Below are 21,501 nucleotides of genomic sequence, written 5' to 3'. Positions count from 1 at the left end.
GGAAATCATTATAATGATGATTATTTTGACATTATTTTTTAAAGAAATCATTATTATGATGATGATTATTTTGACATTATTTTTTAAGGAAATCATTATTATGATGATGATTATTTTGACATTATTTTTTAAGGAAATCATTATAATGATGATGATTATTTTGACATTATTTTTTAAGGAAATCATTATAATGATGATGATTATTTTGACATTATTTTTTAAAGAAATCATTATAATGATGATGATTATTTTGACATTATTTTTTAAGGAAATCATTATAATGATGATTATTTTGACATTATTTTTTAAAGAAATCATTATTATGATGATGATTATTTTGACATTATTTTTTAAGGAAATCATTATTATGATGATGATTATTTTGACATTATTTTTTAAAGAAATCATTATAATGATGATGATTATTTTGACATTATTTTTTAAGGAAATCATTATAATGATGATTATTTTGACATTATTTTTTAAAGAAATCATTATTATGATGATGATTATTTTGACATTATTTTTTAAGGAAATCATTATTATGATGATGATTATTTTGACATTATTTTTTAAGGAAATCATTATAATGATGATGATTATTTTGACATTATTTTTTAAGGAAATCATTATAATGATGATGATTATTTTGACATTATTTTTTAAAGAAATCATTATAATGATGATTATTTTGACATTATTTTTTAAGGAAATCATTATAATGATGATGATTATTTTGACATTATTTTTTAAGGAAATCATTATAATGATGATGATTATTTTGACATTATTTTTTAAGGAAATCATTATAATGATGATGATTATTTTGACATTATTTTTTAAGGAAATCATTATTATGATGATGATTATTTTGACATTATTTTTTAAGGAAATCATTATAATGATGATGATTATTTTGACATTATTTTTTAAGGAAATCATTATAATGATGATGATTATTTTGACATTATTTTTTAAGGAAATCATTATAATGATGATGATTATTTTGACATTATTTTTTAAGGAAATCATTATTATGATGATGATTATTTTGACATTATTTTTTAAGGAAATCATTATTATGATGATGATTATTTTGACATTATTTTTTAAGGAAATCATTATAATGATGATGATTATTTTGACATTATTTTTTAAGGAAATCATTATAATGATGATGATTATTTTTACATTATTTTTTAAGGAAATCATTATAATGATGATGATTATTTTGACATTATTTTTTAAGGAAATCATTATAATGATGATGATTATTTTGACATTATTTTTTAAGGAAATCATTATTATGATGATGATTATTTTGACATTATTTTTTAAGGAAATCATTATAATGATGATGATTATTTTGACATTATTTTTTAAGGAAATCATTATTATGATGATGATTATTTTGACATTATTTTTTAAGGAAATCATTATAATGATGATGATTATTTTTACATTATTTTTTAAGGAAATCATTATAATGATGATGATTATTTTGACATTATTTTTTAAGGAAATCATTATAATGATGATGATTATTTTGACATTATTTTTTAAGGAAATCATTATTATGATGATGATTATTTTGACATTATTTTTTAAGGAAATCATTATAATGATGATGATTATTTTGACATTATTTTTTAAGGAAATCATTATTATGATGATGATTATTTTGACATTATTTTTTAAGGAAATCATTATAATGATGATGATTATTTTGACATTATTTTTTAAGGAAATCATTATTATGATGATGATTATTTTGACATTATTTTTTAAGGAAATCATTATAATGATGATGATTATTTTGACATTATTTTTTAAGGAAATCATTATAATGATGATGATTATTTTGACATTATTTTTTAAGGAAATCATTATAATGATGATGATTATTTTGACATTATTTTTTAAGGAAATCATTATAATGATGATGATTATTTTGACATTATTTTTTAAGGAAATCATTATAATGATGATGATTATTTTGACATTATTTTTTAAGGAAATCATTATAATGATGATGATTATTTTGACATTATTTTTTAAGGAAATCATTATTATGATGATGATTATTTTGACATTATTTTTTAAGGAAATCATTATTATGATGATGATTATTTTGACATTATTTTTTAAGGAAATCATTATAATGATGATGATTATTTTGACATTATTTTTTAAGGAAATCATTATAATGATGATGATTATTTTTACATTATTTTTTAAGGAAATCATTATAATGATGATGATTATTTTGACATTATTTTTTAAGGAAATCATTATTATGATGATGATTATTTTGACATTATTTTTTAAGGAAATCATTATAATGATGATGATTATTTTGACATTATTTTTTAAGGAAATCATTATAATGATGATGATTATTTTGACATTATTTTTTAAGGAAATCATTATAATGATGATGATTATTTTGACATTATTTTTTAAAGAAATCATTATTATGATGATGATTATTTTGACATTATTTTTTAAAGAAATCATTATTATGATGATGATTATTTTGACATTATTTTTTAAGGAAATCATTATAATGATGATGATTATTTTGACATTATTTTTTAAGGAAATCATTATAATGATGATTATTTTGACATTATTTTTTAATGAAATCATTATTATGATGATGATTAATTTGACATTATTTTTTAAGGAAATCATTATTATGATGATGATTATTTTGACATTATTTTTTAAGGAAATCATTATAATGATGATGATTATTTTGACATTATTTTTTAAAGAAATCATTATTATGATGATGATTATTTTGACATTATTTTTTAAGGAAATCATTATAATGATGATGATTATTTTGACATTATTTTTTAAGGAAATCATTATAATGATGATGATTATTTTGACATTATTTTTTAAGGAAATCATTATAATGATGATGATTATTTTGACATTATTTTTTAAGGAAATCATTATTATGATGATGATTATTTTGACATTATTTTTTAAGGAAATCATTATTATGATGATGATTATTTTGACATTATTTTTTAAGGAAATCATTATAATGATGATGATTATTTTGACATTATTTTTTAAGGAAATCATTATAATGATGATGATTATTTTTACATTATTTTTTAAGGAAATCATTATAATGATGATGATTATTTTGACATTATTTTTTAAGGAAATCATTATTATGATGATGATTATTTTGACATTATTTTTTAAGGAAATCATTATAATGATGATGATTATTTTGACATTATTTTTTAAGGAAATCATTATAATGATGATGATTATTTTGACATTATTTTTTAAGGAAATCATTATAATGATGATGATTATTTTGACATTATTTTTTAAGGAAATCATTATTATGATGATGATTATTTTGACATTATTTTTTAAGGAAATCATTATTATGATGATGATTATTTTGACATTATTTTTTAAGGAAATCATTATTATGATGATGATGATTATTTTGACATTATTTTTTAAGGAAATCATTATAATGATGATGATTATTTTGACATTATTTTTTAAGGAAATCATTATTATAATGATGATTATTTTGACATTATTTTTTGAGGAAATCATTATAATGATGATGATTATTTTTACATTATTTTTTAAGGAAATCATTATAATGATGATGATTATTTTGACATTATTTTTTAAGGAAATCATTATTATGATGATGATTATTTTGACATTATTTTTTAAGGAAATCATTATAATGATGATGATTATTTTGACATTATTTTTTAAGGAAATCATTATTATGATGATGATTATTTTGACATTATTTTTTAAGGAAATCATTATAATGATGATGATTATTTTGACATTATTTTTTAAGGAAATGATTATTATGATGATGATTATTTTGACATTATTTTTTAAGGAAATCATTATAATGATGATGATTATTTTGACATTATTTTTTAAGGAAATCATTATAATGATGATGATTATTTTGACATTATTTTTTAAGGAAATCATTATAATGATGATGATTATTTTGACATTATTTTTTAAGGAAATCATTATTATGATGATGATTATTTTGACATTATTTTTTAAGGAAATCATTATTATGATGATGATGATTATTTTGACATTATTTTTTAAGGAAATCATTATAATGATGATGATTATTTTGACATTATTTTTTAAGGAAATCATTATAATGATGATGATTATTTTGACATTATTTTTTAAGGAAATCATTATTATGATGATGATTATTTTGACATTATTTTTTAAGGAAATCATTATTATGATGATGATTATTTTTACATTATTTTTTAAGGAAATCATTATAATGATGATGATTATTTTGACATTATTTTTTAAGGAAATCATTATTATGATGATGATTATTTTGACATTATTTTTTAAGGAAATCATTATAATGATGATGATTATTTTGACATTATTTTTTAAGGAAATCATTATAATGATGATGATGATTTTTTTTAGGCAGACGGTGTAATTTAGTGTTGGGACGATTAATTGGTATTGGAAATCAGAAAAATCATAACTTTTTAGGGTATCGGAATCAGAAAAAAATGTTGTACCTATCTTCCAATGCCAAAAACGATTTCTTTTAATTATCTTTCTTTTTTTTTTTTTTTTTTTTGATTTTGCTGAAACCAAAAATCTTCCACTGCTGGTAGCAATACTAAAAGAATAAATATTTATTGATTTTTAAACTACTAGTAAAAGTAAGATTTATAGGTCCTTCCCGCACACAAGTTTATGTTGAAGAAAATGTACACATATTTAACATGTGTTTTTATGGTGATTGGGAAAAATTAACAACTTGATAGTTTATTTTTATTTAGTTATTTGCAGGCTATTATCCTCATCTTTTTTATTGTTTTAACGTTTCGGCCAACTATTCCTCTAGCCTTCGTCAGGTTGTTAACGTCGTTAAAACAATAACTACAAAAAATATGAGGATAACAGTCTGCAAATAAATAAAAATATACAAATAACTCATCTCGAAAGAATTCCATTAATTAATATTTTTTATAAATTTCTAAAGAATCAGAATCGGTAATTGTATTGGAATCAAGAAAAATGTTGTCATCATCCCATCAGTAGTATCATTATAAACTAATTTAATATATTTTATGGTTTTGTGTCTGTATTTTCAGAGAGTAAGATTTGTTGCGTATTTGAAGAGCTTGCCACTTCCGTTGATGTCCAAGAAATTTACATCAAAGCCAAAGCCAATATCGGAACTCTGTGCATCACCCATCATCAAAGAAGGTTTGTTTTTAATTTCCGTTTTCGTCAATTTTTATCAATGCAAAATCTCCTGTTTCATACTTCCAATTTTTTTTATTGTCATCAAAATCGGTGAAATTACCCATTTTTTCAATCAAATTAATCAATTGCCCACTCTAGTCAGGGACCCATTGCAGTGCAACAGGAAGAAGTTTCACGTGCCTCCCCGCAGTGATTTAGTCTACAATTTATTGTAGTCTACATTGCACTGTAGAGAACCTACTCTTGATTTTAAAGAATTCTTTTTATATAATGGCTTTAATTAAAGTTTAAAATGCAAACAAAAAGTATCATGGCTCAATTGTACTCTAAAGAGCAATATTCATAATGAACATGCCTCTGTCTTATAAAAAAGAAATTGGTTATTTTAGATGCTAGATTCTTCTGCTTGTGCAGTGATAAAACTTGTCAAATGCACTTGTGTTGTTAGGCTGTATAAGAGTGTTAACTTTGGTTAAAATTGGACTATTCCTTCTTTAATCATTGTGTCATTCAGTTTACATGGATGGCTTTAAGAAATTTACTTCTTCCTCCGTTTCTCAAGCTCATTCTTATCACTTCCATATTTTCATTAGCTTTCCTCTATGAACTCGACCTGCTATCTCAATTGCTGCATATCTACTAACCCCAAAACTCTTGTCCATTCTTTCAACATGGTCATACCATCAAATTTTCCTGTTCGTAATTAACCCTAACACAGATTGATGATTGAGAAAAATAAACATGCCATTCATTTATCCCAACACTAACCCTAAGTCATCTTTGATGCCAAGTTAGAAGACACTTAATCAAAAAATTGAGTAAAATTGTATTTTATATTTATTTAGTATTTATCCCTCTTAAACACATGTTTACTATTCCAATGTTTTCTTTGGCATTCCTCTGTGAACTGTACCTTAATTGGTCTATATGTATTATTAATTCTTTCAATGTGACCATACCATCAAAGTCGCTTGTTTTGCACACCATTTTTCCTTATACTGATGAGATTTAATCTTCCTCTAAGGTCATCAGATCTAAGCCTGTCTTTAAGATTCCGTTCATCCGTTGTATCATTCTTATATCATTTCCCTCCATGCAATGCATCATTCCACATGATTTAGATTTAATCTGCAAATTCATCTTGTAGTGATTGGAATGCACTCAATTCATGCAAATAATATTAAATATTTATAATATTAATGCATTCAATTCATGCAAATACTATTTAATATTTATAATATTCATGCATTCAAATCATGCAAATAACATTAAATATTTATAATATTCATGCATTCAATTCATGCAAATAACATTAAATATTTATAATATTCATGCATTCAATTCATGCAAATAACATTACATATTTATAATATTCATGGATCAATTCATGCAAATAACATTAATATTTATAATATTCATGGATCAATTCATGCAAATAACATTAAATATTTATAATATTCATGCATTCAATTCATGCAAATAACATTAAATATTTATAATATTCATGCATTCAATTCATGCAAACAACATTAAATATTTATAATATTCATGCATTCCATTCATGCAAATACCATTTAATATTTATAATATTGATGCATTCAATTCATGCAAATAACATTAAATATTTATAATATTGATGCATTCAATTCATGCAAATAACATTAAATATTTATAATATTGATGCATTCAATTCATGCAAACAACAATTAAATATTTATAATATTCATGCATTCAATTCATGCAAACAACATTAAATATTTATAATATTCATGCATTCCATTCATGCAAATAACATTAAATATCTATAATATTCATGCATTCAATTCATGCAAATACCATTTAATATTTATAATATTGATGCATTCAATTCATGCAAATACCATTTAATATTTATTATATTCATGCATTCAAATCATGCAAATAACATTAAATATTTATAATATTGATGCATTCAATTCATGCAAATAACATTACATATTTATAATATTGATGCATTCAATTCATGCAAATAACATTAAATATTTATAATATTGATGCATTCAATTCATGCAAATAACATTAAATATTTATAATATTCATGCATTCAATTCATGCAAAGGACATTAAATATTTATAACATTCATGCATTCAATTCATGCAAATAACATTAAATATTTATAATATTCATGCATTCAATTCATGCAAATAACATTAAATATTTATAATATTCATGCATTCAATTCATGCAAATAACATTAAATATTTATAATATTCATACATTCAATTCATGCAAACAACATTAATATTTATAATATTCATGCATTCAATTCATGCAAATAACATTAAATATTTATAATATTGATGCATTCAATTCATGCAAATAACATTAAATATTTATAATATTCATGCATTCAATTCATGCAAATAACATTAAATATTTATAATATTCATACATTCAATTCATGCAAACAACATTAATATTTATAATATTCATGCATTCAATTCATGCAAATAACATTAAATATTTATTATATTCATGCATTCAATTCATGCAAATACCATTTAATATTTATTATATTCATGCATTCAAATCATGCAAATAACATTAAATATTTATAATATTGATGCATTCAATTCATGCAAATAACATTAAATATTTATAATATTGATGCATTCAATTCATGCAAATAACATTAAATATTTATAATATTCATGCATTCAATTCATTCAAATAACATTAAATATTTATAATATTCATGCATTGAAATCATGTAATAATAACATTAAATATTGATAATATTCATGCATTCAATTCATGCAAACAACATTAATATTTATAATATTGATGCATTCAATTCATGCAAATAACATTACATATTTATAATATTCATGCATTCAATTCATGCAAATAACATTAAATATTTATAATATTGATGCATTCAATTCATGCAAATACCATTTACTATTTATAATATTCATGCATTCAATTCATGCAAATAACATTAAATATTTATAATATTCATGCATTCAATTCATGCAAATAACATTAAATATTTATAATATTCATGCATTCAATTCATGCAAATAACATTAAATATTTATAATATTGATGCATTCAATTCATGCAAATAACATTAAATATTTATAATAATCATACATTCAATTCATGCAAACAACATTAAATATTTATAATATTCATGCATTCCATTCATGCAAACAACATTAAATATTTATAATATTCATGCATTCCATTCATGCAAATAACATTAAATATTTATAATATTCATGCATTCAATTCATGCAAATAACATTAAATATTTATAATATTCATGCATTCAATTCATGCAAATAACATTAAATATTTATAATATTCATGCATTCAATTCATGCAAATAACATTAAATATTTATAATATTCATACATTCAATTCATGCAAATACCATTTAATATTTATAATATTCAAGAATTCAATTCATGCAAATAACATTAAATATTTATAATATTACTGCATTCAATTCATGCAAATAACATTAAATATTTATAATATTCACGCATTCAATTCATGCAAATAACATTAAATATTTATAATATTCATGCATTCAATTCATGCAAATACCATTTAATATTTATAATATTCAAGCATTCAATTCATGCAAATAACATTAAATATTTATAATATTCATGCATTCAATTCATGCAAATACCATTTAATATTTATAATATTCACGCATTCAATTCATGCAAATAACATTAAATATTTATAATATTCATGCATTCAATTCATGCAAATAACATTAAATATTTATAATATTCACGCATTCAATTCATGCAAACAACATTAAATATTTATAATATTCATGCATTCAATTCATGCAAATACCATTTAATATTTATAATATCCAAGCATTCATTTCATGCAAATAACATTAAATATTTATAATATTCATGTATTCAATTCATGCAAATAACATTAAATATTTATAATATTCATACATTCAATTCATGCAAACAACATTAAATATTTATAATAATCATACATTCAATTCATGCAAATACCATTTAATATTTATAATATTGATGCATTCAATTCATGCAAATAACATTAAATATTTATAATATTCATGGATCAATTCATGCAAATAACATTAATATTTATAATATTCATGCATTCAATTCATGCAAATACGATTTAATATTTATAATATTCACGCATTCAATTCATGCAAATAACATTAAATATTTATAATATTCATGCATTCAATTCATGCAAACAACATTAAATATTTATAATATTCATGCATTCAATTCATGCAAATAACATTAAATATTTATAATATTCATGGATCAATTCATGCAAATAACATTAAATATTTATAATATTGATGCATTCAATTCATGCAAATAACATTAAATATTTATTATATTCATGCATTCAATTCATGCAAATAACATTACATATTTATAATATTCATGGATCAATTCATGCAAATAACATTAAATATTTATAATATTGATGCATTCAATTCATGCAAATAACATTAAATATTTATAATATTCATGCATTCAATTCATGCAAACAACATTAAATATTCATAATATTCATGCATTCAATTCATGCAAATAACATTAAATATTTATAATATTCATGCATTCAATTCATGCAAATAACATTAAATATTAATAATATTCATGCATTCAATTCATGCAAATAACATTAATATTTATAATATTCATGCATTCAATTCATGCAAATGACATTAAATATTTATAATATTCATGCATTCAATTCATGCAAATAACATTAAATATTTATAATATTCATCCATTCAATTCATGCAAAGGACATTAAATATTTATAATATTCATGCATTCTATTCATGCAAATAACATTAAATATTTATAATATTCATGCATTCAATTCATGCAAATACCATTAAATATGTATAATATTCATGCATTCAAATCATGGAAATAACATTTAATATTTATAATATTCAAGCATTCAATTCATGCAAATAACATTAAATATTTATAATATTCATGCATTCAATTCATGCAAACAACATTAAATATTTATAATAATCATACATTCAATTCATGCAAATACCATTTAATATTTATAATATTGATGCATTCAATTCATGCAAATAACATTAAATATTTATAATATTCATGGATCAATTCATGCAAATAACATTAATATTTATAATATTCATGCATTCAATTCATGCAAATACCATTTAATATTTATAATATTCACGCATTCAATTCATGCAAATAACATTAAATATTTATAATATTCATGCATTCAATTCATGCAAACAACATTAAATATTTATAATATTCATGCATTCAATTCATGCAAATAACATTAAATATTTATAATATTCATGAATTCAATTCATGCAAACAACATTAAATATTTATAATATTCATGCATTCAATTCATGCAAATAACATTAAATATTGATAATATTCATGCATTCAATTCATGCAAATAACATTAAATATTTATAATATTGATGCATTCAATTCATGCAAATAACATTAAATATTTATAATATTCATGCATTCAATTCATGCAAATAACATTACATATTTATAATATTCATGGATCAATTCATGCAAATAACATTAAATATTTATAATATTGATGCATTCAATTCATGCAAATAACATTAAATATTTATAATATTGATGCATTCAATTCATGCAAATAACATTAAATATTTATAATATTCATGCATTCAATTCATGCAAATAACATTAAATATTTATAATATTGATGCATTCAATTCATGCAAATAACATTAAATATTTATAATATTGATGCATTCAATTTATGCAAATAACATTAAATATTTATAATATTGATGCATTCAATTCATGCAAATAACATTAAATATTTATAATATTGATGCATTCAATTCATGCAAATAACATTAAATATTTATAATATTCATGCATTCAATTCATGCAAATAACATTACATATTTATAATATTCATGGATCAATTCATGCAAATAACATTAAATATTTATAATATTGATGCATTCAATTCATGCAAATAACATTAAATATTTATAATATTCATGCATTCAATTCATGCAAATAACATTACATATTTATAGTATTCATGGATCAATTCATGCAAATAACATTAAATATTTATAATATTGATGCATTCAATTCATGCAAATAACATTAAATATTTATAATATTGATGCATTCAATTCATGCAAATAACATTAAATATTTATAATATTGATGCATTCAATTCATGCAAATAACATTAAATATTTATAATATTGATGCATTCAATTCATGCAAATAACATTAAATATTTATAATATTCATGCATTCAATTCATGCAAATAACATTAAATATTTATAATATTCATGCATTCAATTCATGCAAATAACATTAAATATTTATAATATTGATGCATTCAATTCATGCAAATAACATTAAATATTTATAACATTCATGCATTCAATTCATGCAAACAACATTTAATATTTATAATATTGATGCATTCAATTCATGCAAATAACATTAAATATCTATAATATTGATGCATTCAATTCATGCAAACAACATTAAATATTTATAATATTCATGCATTCAATTCATGCAAACAACATTAAATATTTGTGATATTCATGCATTCAATTCATGCAAATAACATTAAATATTTGTGATATTCATGCATTCAATTCATGCAAACAACATTAAATATCTATAATATTGATGCATTCAATTCATGCAAATAACATTAAATATTTATAATATTCATGCATTCAATTCATGCAAATAACATTAATATTTATAATATTCATGCATTCAATTCATGCAAACAACATTAAATATTTATAATATTCATGCATTCAATTCATGCAAATAACATTAAATATTTGTGATATTCATGCATTCAATTCATGCAAACAACATTAAATATCTATAATATTGATGCATTCAATTCATGCAAACAACATTAAATATTTATAATATTCATGCATTCAATTCATGCAAATAACATTAATATTTATAATATTCATGCATTCAATTCATGCAAACAACATTAAATATTTATAATATTCATGCATTCAATTCATGCAAATAACATTAAATATTTGTGATATTCATGCATTCAATTCATGCAAATAACATTAAATATTTATAATATTCATGCATTCAATTCATGCAAATAACATTAAATATTTATAATATTCATGCATTCAATTCATGCAAATAACATTACATATTTATAATATTCATGGATCAATTCATGCAAATAACATTAAATATTTATAATATTGATGCATTCAATTCATGCAAATAACATTAAATATTTATAATATTGATGCATTCAATTCATGCAAATACCATTTAATATGTATAATATTCATGCATTCAATTCATGCAAATAACATTAAATATTTATAATATTGATGCATTCAATTCATGCAAATAACATTAAATATTTATAATATTCATGCATTCAATTCATGCAAATAACATTACATATTTATAATATTCATGGATCAATTCATGCAAATAACATTAAATATTTATAATATTGATGCATTCAATTCATGCAAATAACATTAAATATTTATAATATTCATGCATTCAATTCATGCAAATAACATTACATATTTATAGTATTCATGGATCAATTCATGCAAATAACATTAAATATTTATAATATTGATGCATTCAATTCATGCAAATAACATTAAATATTTATAATATTGATGCATTCAATTCATGCAAATAACATTAAATATTTATAATATTGATGCATTCAATTCATGCAAATAACATTAAATATTTATAATATTGATGCATTCAATTCATGCAAATAACATTAAATATTTATAATATTCATGCATTCAATTCATGCAAATAACATTAAATATTTATAATATTCATGCATTCAATTCATGCAAAGGACATTAAATATTTATAACATTCATGCATTCAATTCATGCAAACAACATTTAATATTTATAATATTGATGCATTCAATTCATGCAAATAACATTAAATATCTATAATATTGATGCATTCAATTCATGCAAACAACATTAAATATTTATAATATTCATGCATTCAATTCATGCAAACAACATTAAATATTTATAATATTCATGCATTCAATTCATGCAAATAACATTAAATATTTGTGATATTCATGCATTCAATTCATGCAAATAACATTAAATATTTATAATATTCATGCATTCAATTCATGCAAATACCATTTAATATTTATAATATTGATGCATTCAATTAATGCAAATAACATTAAATATTTATAATATTCATGCATTCAATTCATGCAAATAACATTAAATATTTATAATATTCATGCATTCAATTCATGCAAATAACATTAAATATCTATAATATTCATACATTCAATTCATGCAAATAACATTAAATATTTATAATATTCATGCATTCAAATCATGGAAATAACATTAAATATTTATAATATTGAGGCATTCAATTCATGCAAATACCATTTAATATTTATAATATTCATGCATTCAATTCATGCAAATAACATTAAATATTTATAATATTCATGCATTCAATTCATGCAAATAACATTAAATATTTATAATATTCATGCATTGAAATCATGCAAATAACATTAAATATTGATAATATGCATGCATTCAATTCATGCAAACAACATTAAATATTTATAATAATCACGCATTCAATTCATGCAAACAACATTAAATATTTATAATATTCATGCATTGAAATCATGCAAATAACATTAAATATTTATAATATTCATGCATTGAAATCATGCAAATAACATTAAATATTTATAATATTGATGCATTCAATTCATGCAAATAACATTAAATATTTATAATATTCACGCATTCAATTCATGCAAACAACATTAAATATTTATAATATTCATGCATTCCATTCATGCAAATAACATTAAATATTTATAATATTCATGCATTCAATTCATGCAAACAACATTAAATATTTATAATATTGATGCATTCAATTCATGCAAACAACATTAAATATTTATAATAATCATACATTCAATTCATGCAAATAACATTAAATATTTATAATATTCACGCATTCAATTCATGCAAACAACATTAAATATTTATAATATTCATGGATCAATTCATGCAAATAACATTAAATATTTATAATATTCATGCATTCAATTCATGCAAACAACATTAAATATTTATAATATTCATGCATTCAATTCATGCAAACAACATTAAATATTTATAATAATCATACATTCAATTCATGCAAACAACATTAAATATTTATAATATTGATGCATTCAATTCATGCAAATAACATTAAATATTTATAATATTGATGCATTCAATTCATGGAAACAACATTAAATATTTATAATATTGATGCATTCAATTCATACAAACAACATTAAATATTTATAATATTGATGCATTCAATTCATGCAAACAACATTAAATATTTATAATATTGATGCATTCAATTCATGCAAACAACATTAAATATTTATAATATTCATGGATCAATTCATGCAAACAACATTAAATATTTATAATATTCACGCATTCAATTCATGCAAACAACATTAAATATTTATAATAATCATACATTCAATTCATGCAAACAACATTAAATATTTATAATAATCATACATTCAATTCATGCAAATAACATTAAATATTTATAATATTCATGCATTCAAATCATGGAAATAACATTAAATATTTATAATATTCATGCATTCAAATCATGGAAATAACATTAAATATTTATAATATTGAGGCATTCAATTCATGCAAATACCATTTAATATTTATAATATTCATGCATTCAATTCATGCAAATAACATTAAATATTTATAATATTCATGCATTCAATTCATGCAAATAACATTAAATATCTATAATATTGATGCATTCAATTCATGCAAACAACATTAAATATTTATAATATTCACGCATTCAATTCATGCAAACAACATTAAATATTTATAATAATCATACATTCAATTCATGCAAACAACATTAAATATTTATAATATTGATGCATTCAATTCATGCAAATAACATTAAATATTTATAATATTGATGCATTCAATTCATACAAACAACATTAAATATTTATAATATTCACGCATTCAATTCATGCAAACAACATTAAATATTTATAATATTCACGCATTCAATTCATGCAAACAACATTAAATATTTATAATATTGATGCATTCAATTCATGCAAATAACATTAAATATTTATAATATTGATGCATTCAATTCATGGAAACAACATTAAATATTTATAATATTGATGCATTCAATTCATACAAACAACATTAAATATTTATAATATTGATGCATTCAATTCATGCAAACAACATTAAATATTTATAATATTGATGCATTCAATTCATGCAAACAACATTAAATATTTATAATATTGATGCATTCAATTCATGCAAACAACATTAAATATTTATAATATTCATGCATTCAATTCATGCAAACAACATTAAATATTTATAATATTCATGGATCAATTCATGCAAACAACATTAAATATTTATAATATTCACGCATTCAATTCATGCAAACAACATTAAATATTTATAATAATCATACATTCAATTCATGCAAACAACATTAAATATTTATAATATTGATGCATTCAATTCATGCAAATAACATTAAATATTTATAATATTGATGCATTCAATTCATGGAAACAACATTAAATATTTATAATATTGATGCATTCAATTCATACAAACAACATTAAATATTTATAATATTCACGCATTCAATTCATGCAAACAACATTAAATATTTATAATATTCACGCATTCAATTCATGCAAACAACATTAAATATTTATAATATTGATGCATTCAATTCATGCAAATAACATTAAATATTTATAATATTCACGCATTCAATTCATGCAAACAACATTAAATATTTATAATATTCATGCATTCAATTCATACAAACAACATTAAATATTTATAATATTCATGCATTCAATTCATGCAAACAACATTAAATATTTATAATATTCATGCATTCCATTCATGCAAATAACATTAAATATTTATAATATTCACGCATTCAATTCATGCAAACAACATTAAATATTTATAATATTCATGCATTCAATTCATGCAAATACCATTTAATATTTATAATATTTAAGCATTCAATTCATGCAAATAACATTAAATATTTATAATATTCATGCATTGAAATCATGCAAATAACATTAAATATTTATAATAGTCATGCATTCAATTCATGCAAATAATATTAAATATTTATAATATTCATGCATTCAATTCATGCAAATAACATTAAATATTTATAATATTCATGCATTGAAATCATGCAAATAACATTAAATATTTATAATATTCATGCATTCAATTCATGCAAATAACATTAAATATTTTTATATTCATGCATTTAATTCATGTATTCAATTCTGAAAATCCGGCCAGGTTGTTTGGTGTCATAATAAATTCATATGAATTTTCAGTATAATGATGGTGCTCTCATCGGAATTTTCCAGACAGTTTATGTAAAATGTTCAATAAATGGAAGTTTTGTGATATATATATTTTTTTTTGTTTTGTGCAAAATTTTTACTTTAGTAAAAACAAAAAAGGCATCACTGGTTAGCATAAATTTGAAAATATATTAAAAAAAAAACCCTATTATTTCACCCATGCTAGTAAATAATAAAGTTGTACTCAATAAGATCCAAAATGAAGAGAATGCAATCCCAGGGATTATCGAAAAAATTTTATTTTTAGGATTTTATGTTTATCCTCTGATGAAAAGATCTATCTTTGAAAATCCATGGGTTAAGGATTTTTCTTTATTATAATTCCTTCATATTATTTGGATTCTTCGAACTACTGTTTCCATCTTGAGTGTCATTTTCACAACATTTCGGTCGATGTAATCGTCGATCTTCAGGTGTATCTTGTCGAACTCGGGAATTAGGACAGAATTTCTAATGAAACTGTTTATTTACTTCCTGGAAGTAGCATGCTCTTGTTCCATCAGCCATGACTGGATAGAGAATCTAAGTAATTCGCAAGTCTATTTTTCGGTTGTACACACTGAGGATTGGACCGTTAACCTTCCAAAATTCCGTCCAAATTCCCGAGTTCGACAGAAACATTCCTGAGTTCGACAAGATACACCTGAAGAAGGTCTGAGGTTACACTGACCAAAACATTGTGAAAAATGACACTCAAGATGAGAACAATAGTCTGAAGTATTCAAATAGTACGAATAACCAATTCTGATCTAAAAAAAAAATTTCAGGAACGTTAGAATTTTTGATGGATTGATAAATATTGTTTGTTTGTTTAATTTTGTTTTACGGCAATTTTCAGGTTATTTAATGCCGAATCAAGTGATTTTGAAGAACAATTTTTTAATAGAGTATATTTGTTTTTTTAAATCGGTTTCTATTCAACCCATAGTTGGGACCCTAACAGGTACTACCACTCTGGGTCAGAATGGACCTGGGAGCCATGGCAATTAAAGGGTGGCTCCACACTCCCCAGAGCCCGCAAGCTGGGGCCTCACCATCGGATATAGTTTAAGGTCATATCCAGGACCGATAAATATTGTAATTTATTCAAAGTTTATTTTCATCATCAATTTTTCTTGTTTCTTTTATTGTTCTATTGTACATTGAGCTTTTTATTATTATTTACTTTAAAGATAATATTTATCTTTTTAATTATATACAATGTCATCATAATCAGCATTCATTTTATTGTCTTATTTTTTTTATAAGCTAAAATAGGATGTTGAATAATTAAAATTTTGATAGATAATTTGATTGTTAATCTATGGTTAAGTCTTGCACTCTCCCAATTGATTTGTTGTTGTTTATATTATGGGTTGATGATTTTGTTTATAAGTCATAATTGATTTGTAGCTATGATAAGTCTTTGTTTAATTTCCAGTTTCCACAGCGGTCAATGGATCTTGGGACCTTACAAGGGGATCTTGCTCTCATGCTCCCCGGATTTGGCACACAACACCCAGATCATTACCCCTCGCCTCTGGTCATCATCGGACAGCACCCTGTATGGGACAAGCATACATTTCTTCTCAAACAACGCTGACATCCCCCGTGAGAAGAGGCACGGGTTTTTGTCAATCACCTTCACTCGAGCTCTTTGCAAAAACGTGAAAAGAAAGCTCCGCAAGCTAAACGTTGAGTTGATCGGATTGCACGACATGGATGCGTCAAACATCGGCGAGAATCTTTACTTCCACAAGTATATATCTGAGGTATGCCTCAGCATGGAGCCATGTGACCTGGTCGTCTATCTGCCTGCTATCAAATCTGTCTTCAACATGGCCGATTTGTCATTGTTGTTCTCTGCTTTGAACAAGCTTAGCAAAAGTGGTTCGATAAAGTCGGATGCTCTCCAGTCAACACCGTCACCCACTTATAGACTGACAACCAGCACGTTGCCACTGATGTTTGTAAATTTGTCGTGTCTGCGAGTGTTTATCCCGACAGGTGACCATTCAAGTGGTGGACAATTGCGGAGCAGCAGTGTGTCTACTACGCTTGACCATGATATGTTCCTGCTGCAGTTTTTTTCATTGACCCTAACGCCTCAAGCGGACAACCCTCTACCTAGGTATGCTGTGCGCAAGCACTTGTTTGCCCATGCCTTACAAGCTGGCATAACCCATCAGCCAGGGTCGGCCATTGAAGACAGACAATATCAGTTTGACATCAAAGGCCTTTCCTTATCATCAGGTAAGAACTATTTATCTATATCGTTTAGTAGCAAGGACACTCTTTCTTCCCCACCCAGCCCATTCATCTCTCTGAACGTACACACATAACACAAGATGGCATAATGGAATTAACTCTTTGAAAATTAGCAATTACTTCCCTTTAGTTAGTGGCTGGAAAACAAAACCCTCTTTCCTGATGAAATAATTTTTTCCGTACTTGTACAGTTTAATCAAGACATTAAAAAAATGAAAATATCGAAAAAAGGTTATATTGTAGGTATCTATTATGGAATGAAGTTCTTAGAAAAAAAAAATTTCACTTAATTTGATCAAGTAGTTTTCTTTTTTACAGCAAAAAAAAAAACAATGTTATGATATCGAGCAAAAGGTAGTCTTGTTTCGATTTTTAGGAGGAAAAGCTAGTATGGAAGATGGGGAGGGAGTGTTGGCACTTTAAACTGAGTTATCTCCCTGTGGCGTGTTAAAAAAATTCAAAGATGACTACCTTCAATGCACTTTCATAAAAAAGTGTTTTCCACTGAAAAAGAAAAACTGCTTAATCAAATTAATCAAAATTTTTTTTACGGAGATATTCAGTCCAAAACGGATACGTACAATATAACATTTTTTTCGATATTTTCATTTTTTAATGTCTTGATTAAACTGTACAAGAACCATTTTTAAAAAAAAAATTTAGATATTATTCATGCAGGGAAACGTTGACCAAAAAAATACAAGCTTTGTGGGTGTTTGTTTTGTAGACTTAATTTTATTTAGGCATACACCTGTTTTTTACATATATACCTACAACTGTCCTTTATAAAATAGACTAACAGAGCTACTCAGTATTGCACAGGACTATATAAAACACATAGAAGAAATGACATTATGTTTGAACACACCTGCTATTGTTAGGATATCAAGCACTTTTTGATGGATTTTATATCACTTTCTATCCCAAACAAAGCGGAGTAGATTTTCTTGTATAAAATAGTATTGTTAAATTGTTAGCTCCTGGAAAACACCGGAAATAATAATCAGAGATTATTATGATTTTATGAATTAATAATAATCGATGATTATTATTAATTCAGAAACTATATTTCGTAAATATTTTAGGAATGTTGAAATCTTGTAGTCATGGATATTGTTTATAGTTAGTGTTGAGGTTAACAAAACAATTCTGTAAGGAATTCGAAAATATATGGACCAAGTCAGCTGGCAAGAATGTGAATCTATATTCACGTTTTGGGAAGTTGAGATTGGGAGATCGAAGAGAGAGGATCGACTTTGTAACGCTGGAAGCGACATCAAGGGAAATCTTCATGATGTAGTAACGTGGCATTTGTAGTTCTAAGAAATTATTCCAGCCGTAAATAATAAATGTATGTTTATCTTTTAAACCTGGTCTTGTTGGTTGGTTGGTTGTTTTTGTTTTACGGCATATCAACCCTTTTCGGGTTATTTAATGCCGAATCCAAAGATTTTGAAGAAAATTTTTTTTAATAGAATATATTTGTTGTTTTCACGTCGGTTTCTATTTAACCCATAGTTGGGACCCTAACAGGTACTACCACTCCGGGTCAGAGTGGACCTGGGAGCAATGGTAATTAAAGGGTGGCTCCACACTCCCCAAAGCCCACAAGCTGGGGCCTCACCACTGGATATAGTTTAAGGTCTTATCCAGGACCACCATTGAGGGACTTTTACCCTCTGCAGGGGGGGCAGTCAGCGTATTCTAATGCCTCACCGACAGGGCCCCTGGTCTTTGTGTTTGTCTTTTAAACCCAGGTAATTTTGTCTTATCACCAACACAAAGAACATTGTCCCCCCACCCATCATATATGTGCTCCCCATCATAAACACCCACTTTTAAGTATATAATGTAATGACATAAACAGCCTTCATCCAACATATACGCCATATCGGTCCTATATGTTATCTTAGTCTCTCTTCTATTCTCCTCCTGCCATGTAACGTCTAGTTTCTCTTCTGTGATCCCTGTATACTATATATAACCGTTTGTTTTATATTACATTCATATTTGTTTTATATTACATATCCCCGTTTTGATACCATATGCAACAGTATAAAAAACATATTGATGTTTTTTCCTGGGCAACGCAGCCTTTAAACACACTTGCTCTATCAAGAATCTTGAGAACTCTTTAATAACTATATATGAATTACTAGATATAATATTGTACTATTTCTCTCATGATTTCCCAGCCAACACTGTAGATTTTCTTGTATAAAATGGTATAAGAAAACATAGTGGCATTGTTTTTTGTTTTCTGGGCAACACATACCTGCGCTATCCAGAATATTAAGTACTTTGGATTGACTTATACTCCTTAGCTTATATAATACTGTATTATTCTTATTTTGGTTCATGAGCAACACTATGTATTTTGTCTGGTATAAAACAA

General features: G+C 23.6%; 1 protein-coding gene across 2 annotated transcripts in view; it reads left to right on the top strand.

The window, feature by feature from the left end:
* Positions 1-21,501, top strand: part of LOC145293754 (intermembrane lipid transfer protein VPS13B-like) — a 260,242-nt gene that overhangs the window by 121,001 nt on the left and 117,740 nt on the right. For both annotated transcript variants that reach the window (XM_080140245.1, XM_080140246.1), the window contains exons 18-19: positions 5,163-5,277; positions 18,280-19,091. In XM_080140245.1, the coding sequence (XP_079996371.1) occupies positions 5,163-5,277; positions 18,280-19,091 (927 nt within the window). The remainder of the gene's footprint in view (positions 1-5,162; positions 5,278-18,279; positions 19,092-21,501) is intronic.

Source organism: Euprymna scolopes, chromosome 15 (genome assembly GCF_053919585.1).
Source record: "Euprymna scolopes isolate OS-2025 chromosome 15, ASM5391958v1, whole genome shotgun sequence".
In the NCBI taxonomy this organism is placed as follows: domain Eukaryota; kingdom Metazoa; phylum Mollusca; class Cephalopoda; order Sepiida; family Sepiolidae; genus Euprymna; species Euprymna scolopes.
The sequence above is the reverse complement of the archived record's forward strand: the minus strand, read 5'-3'. Positions and strand labels throughout refer to the sequence as shown.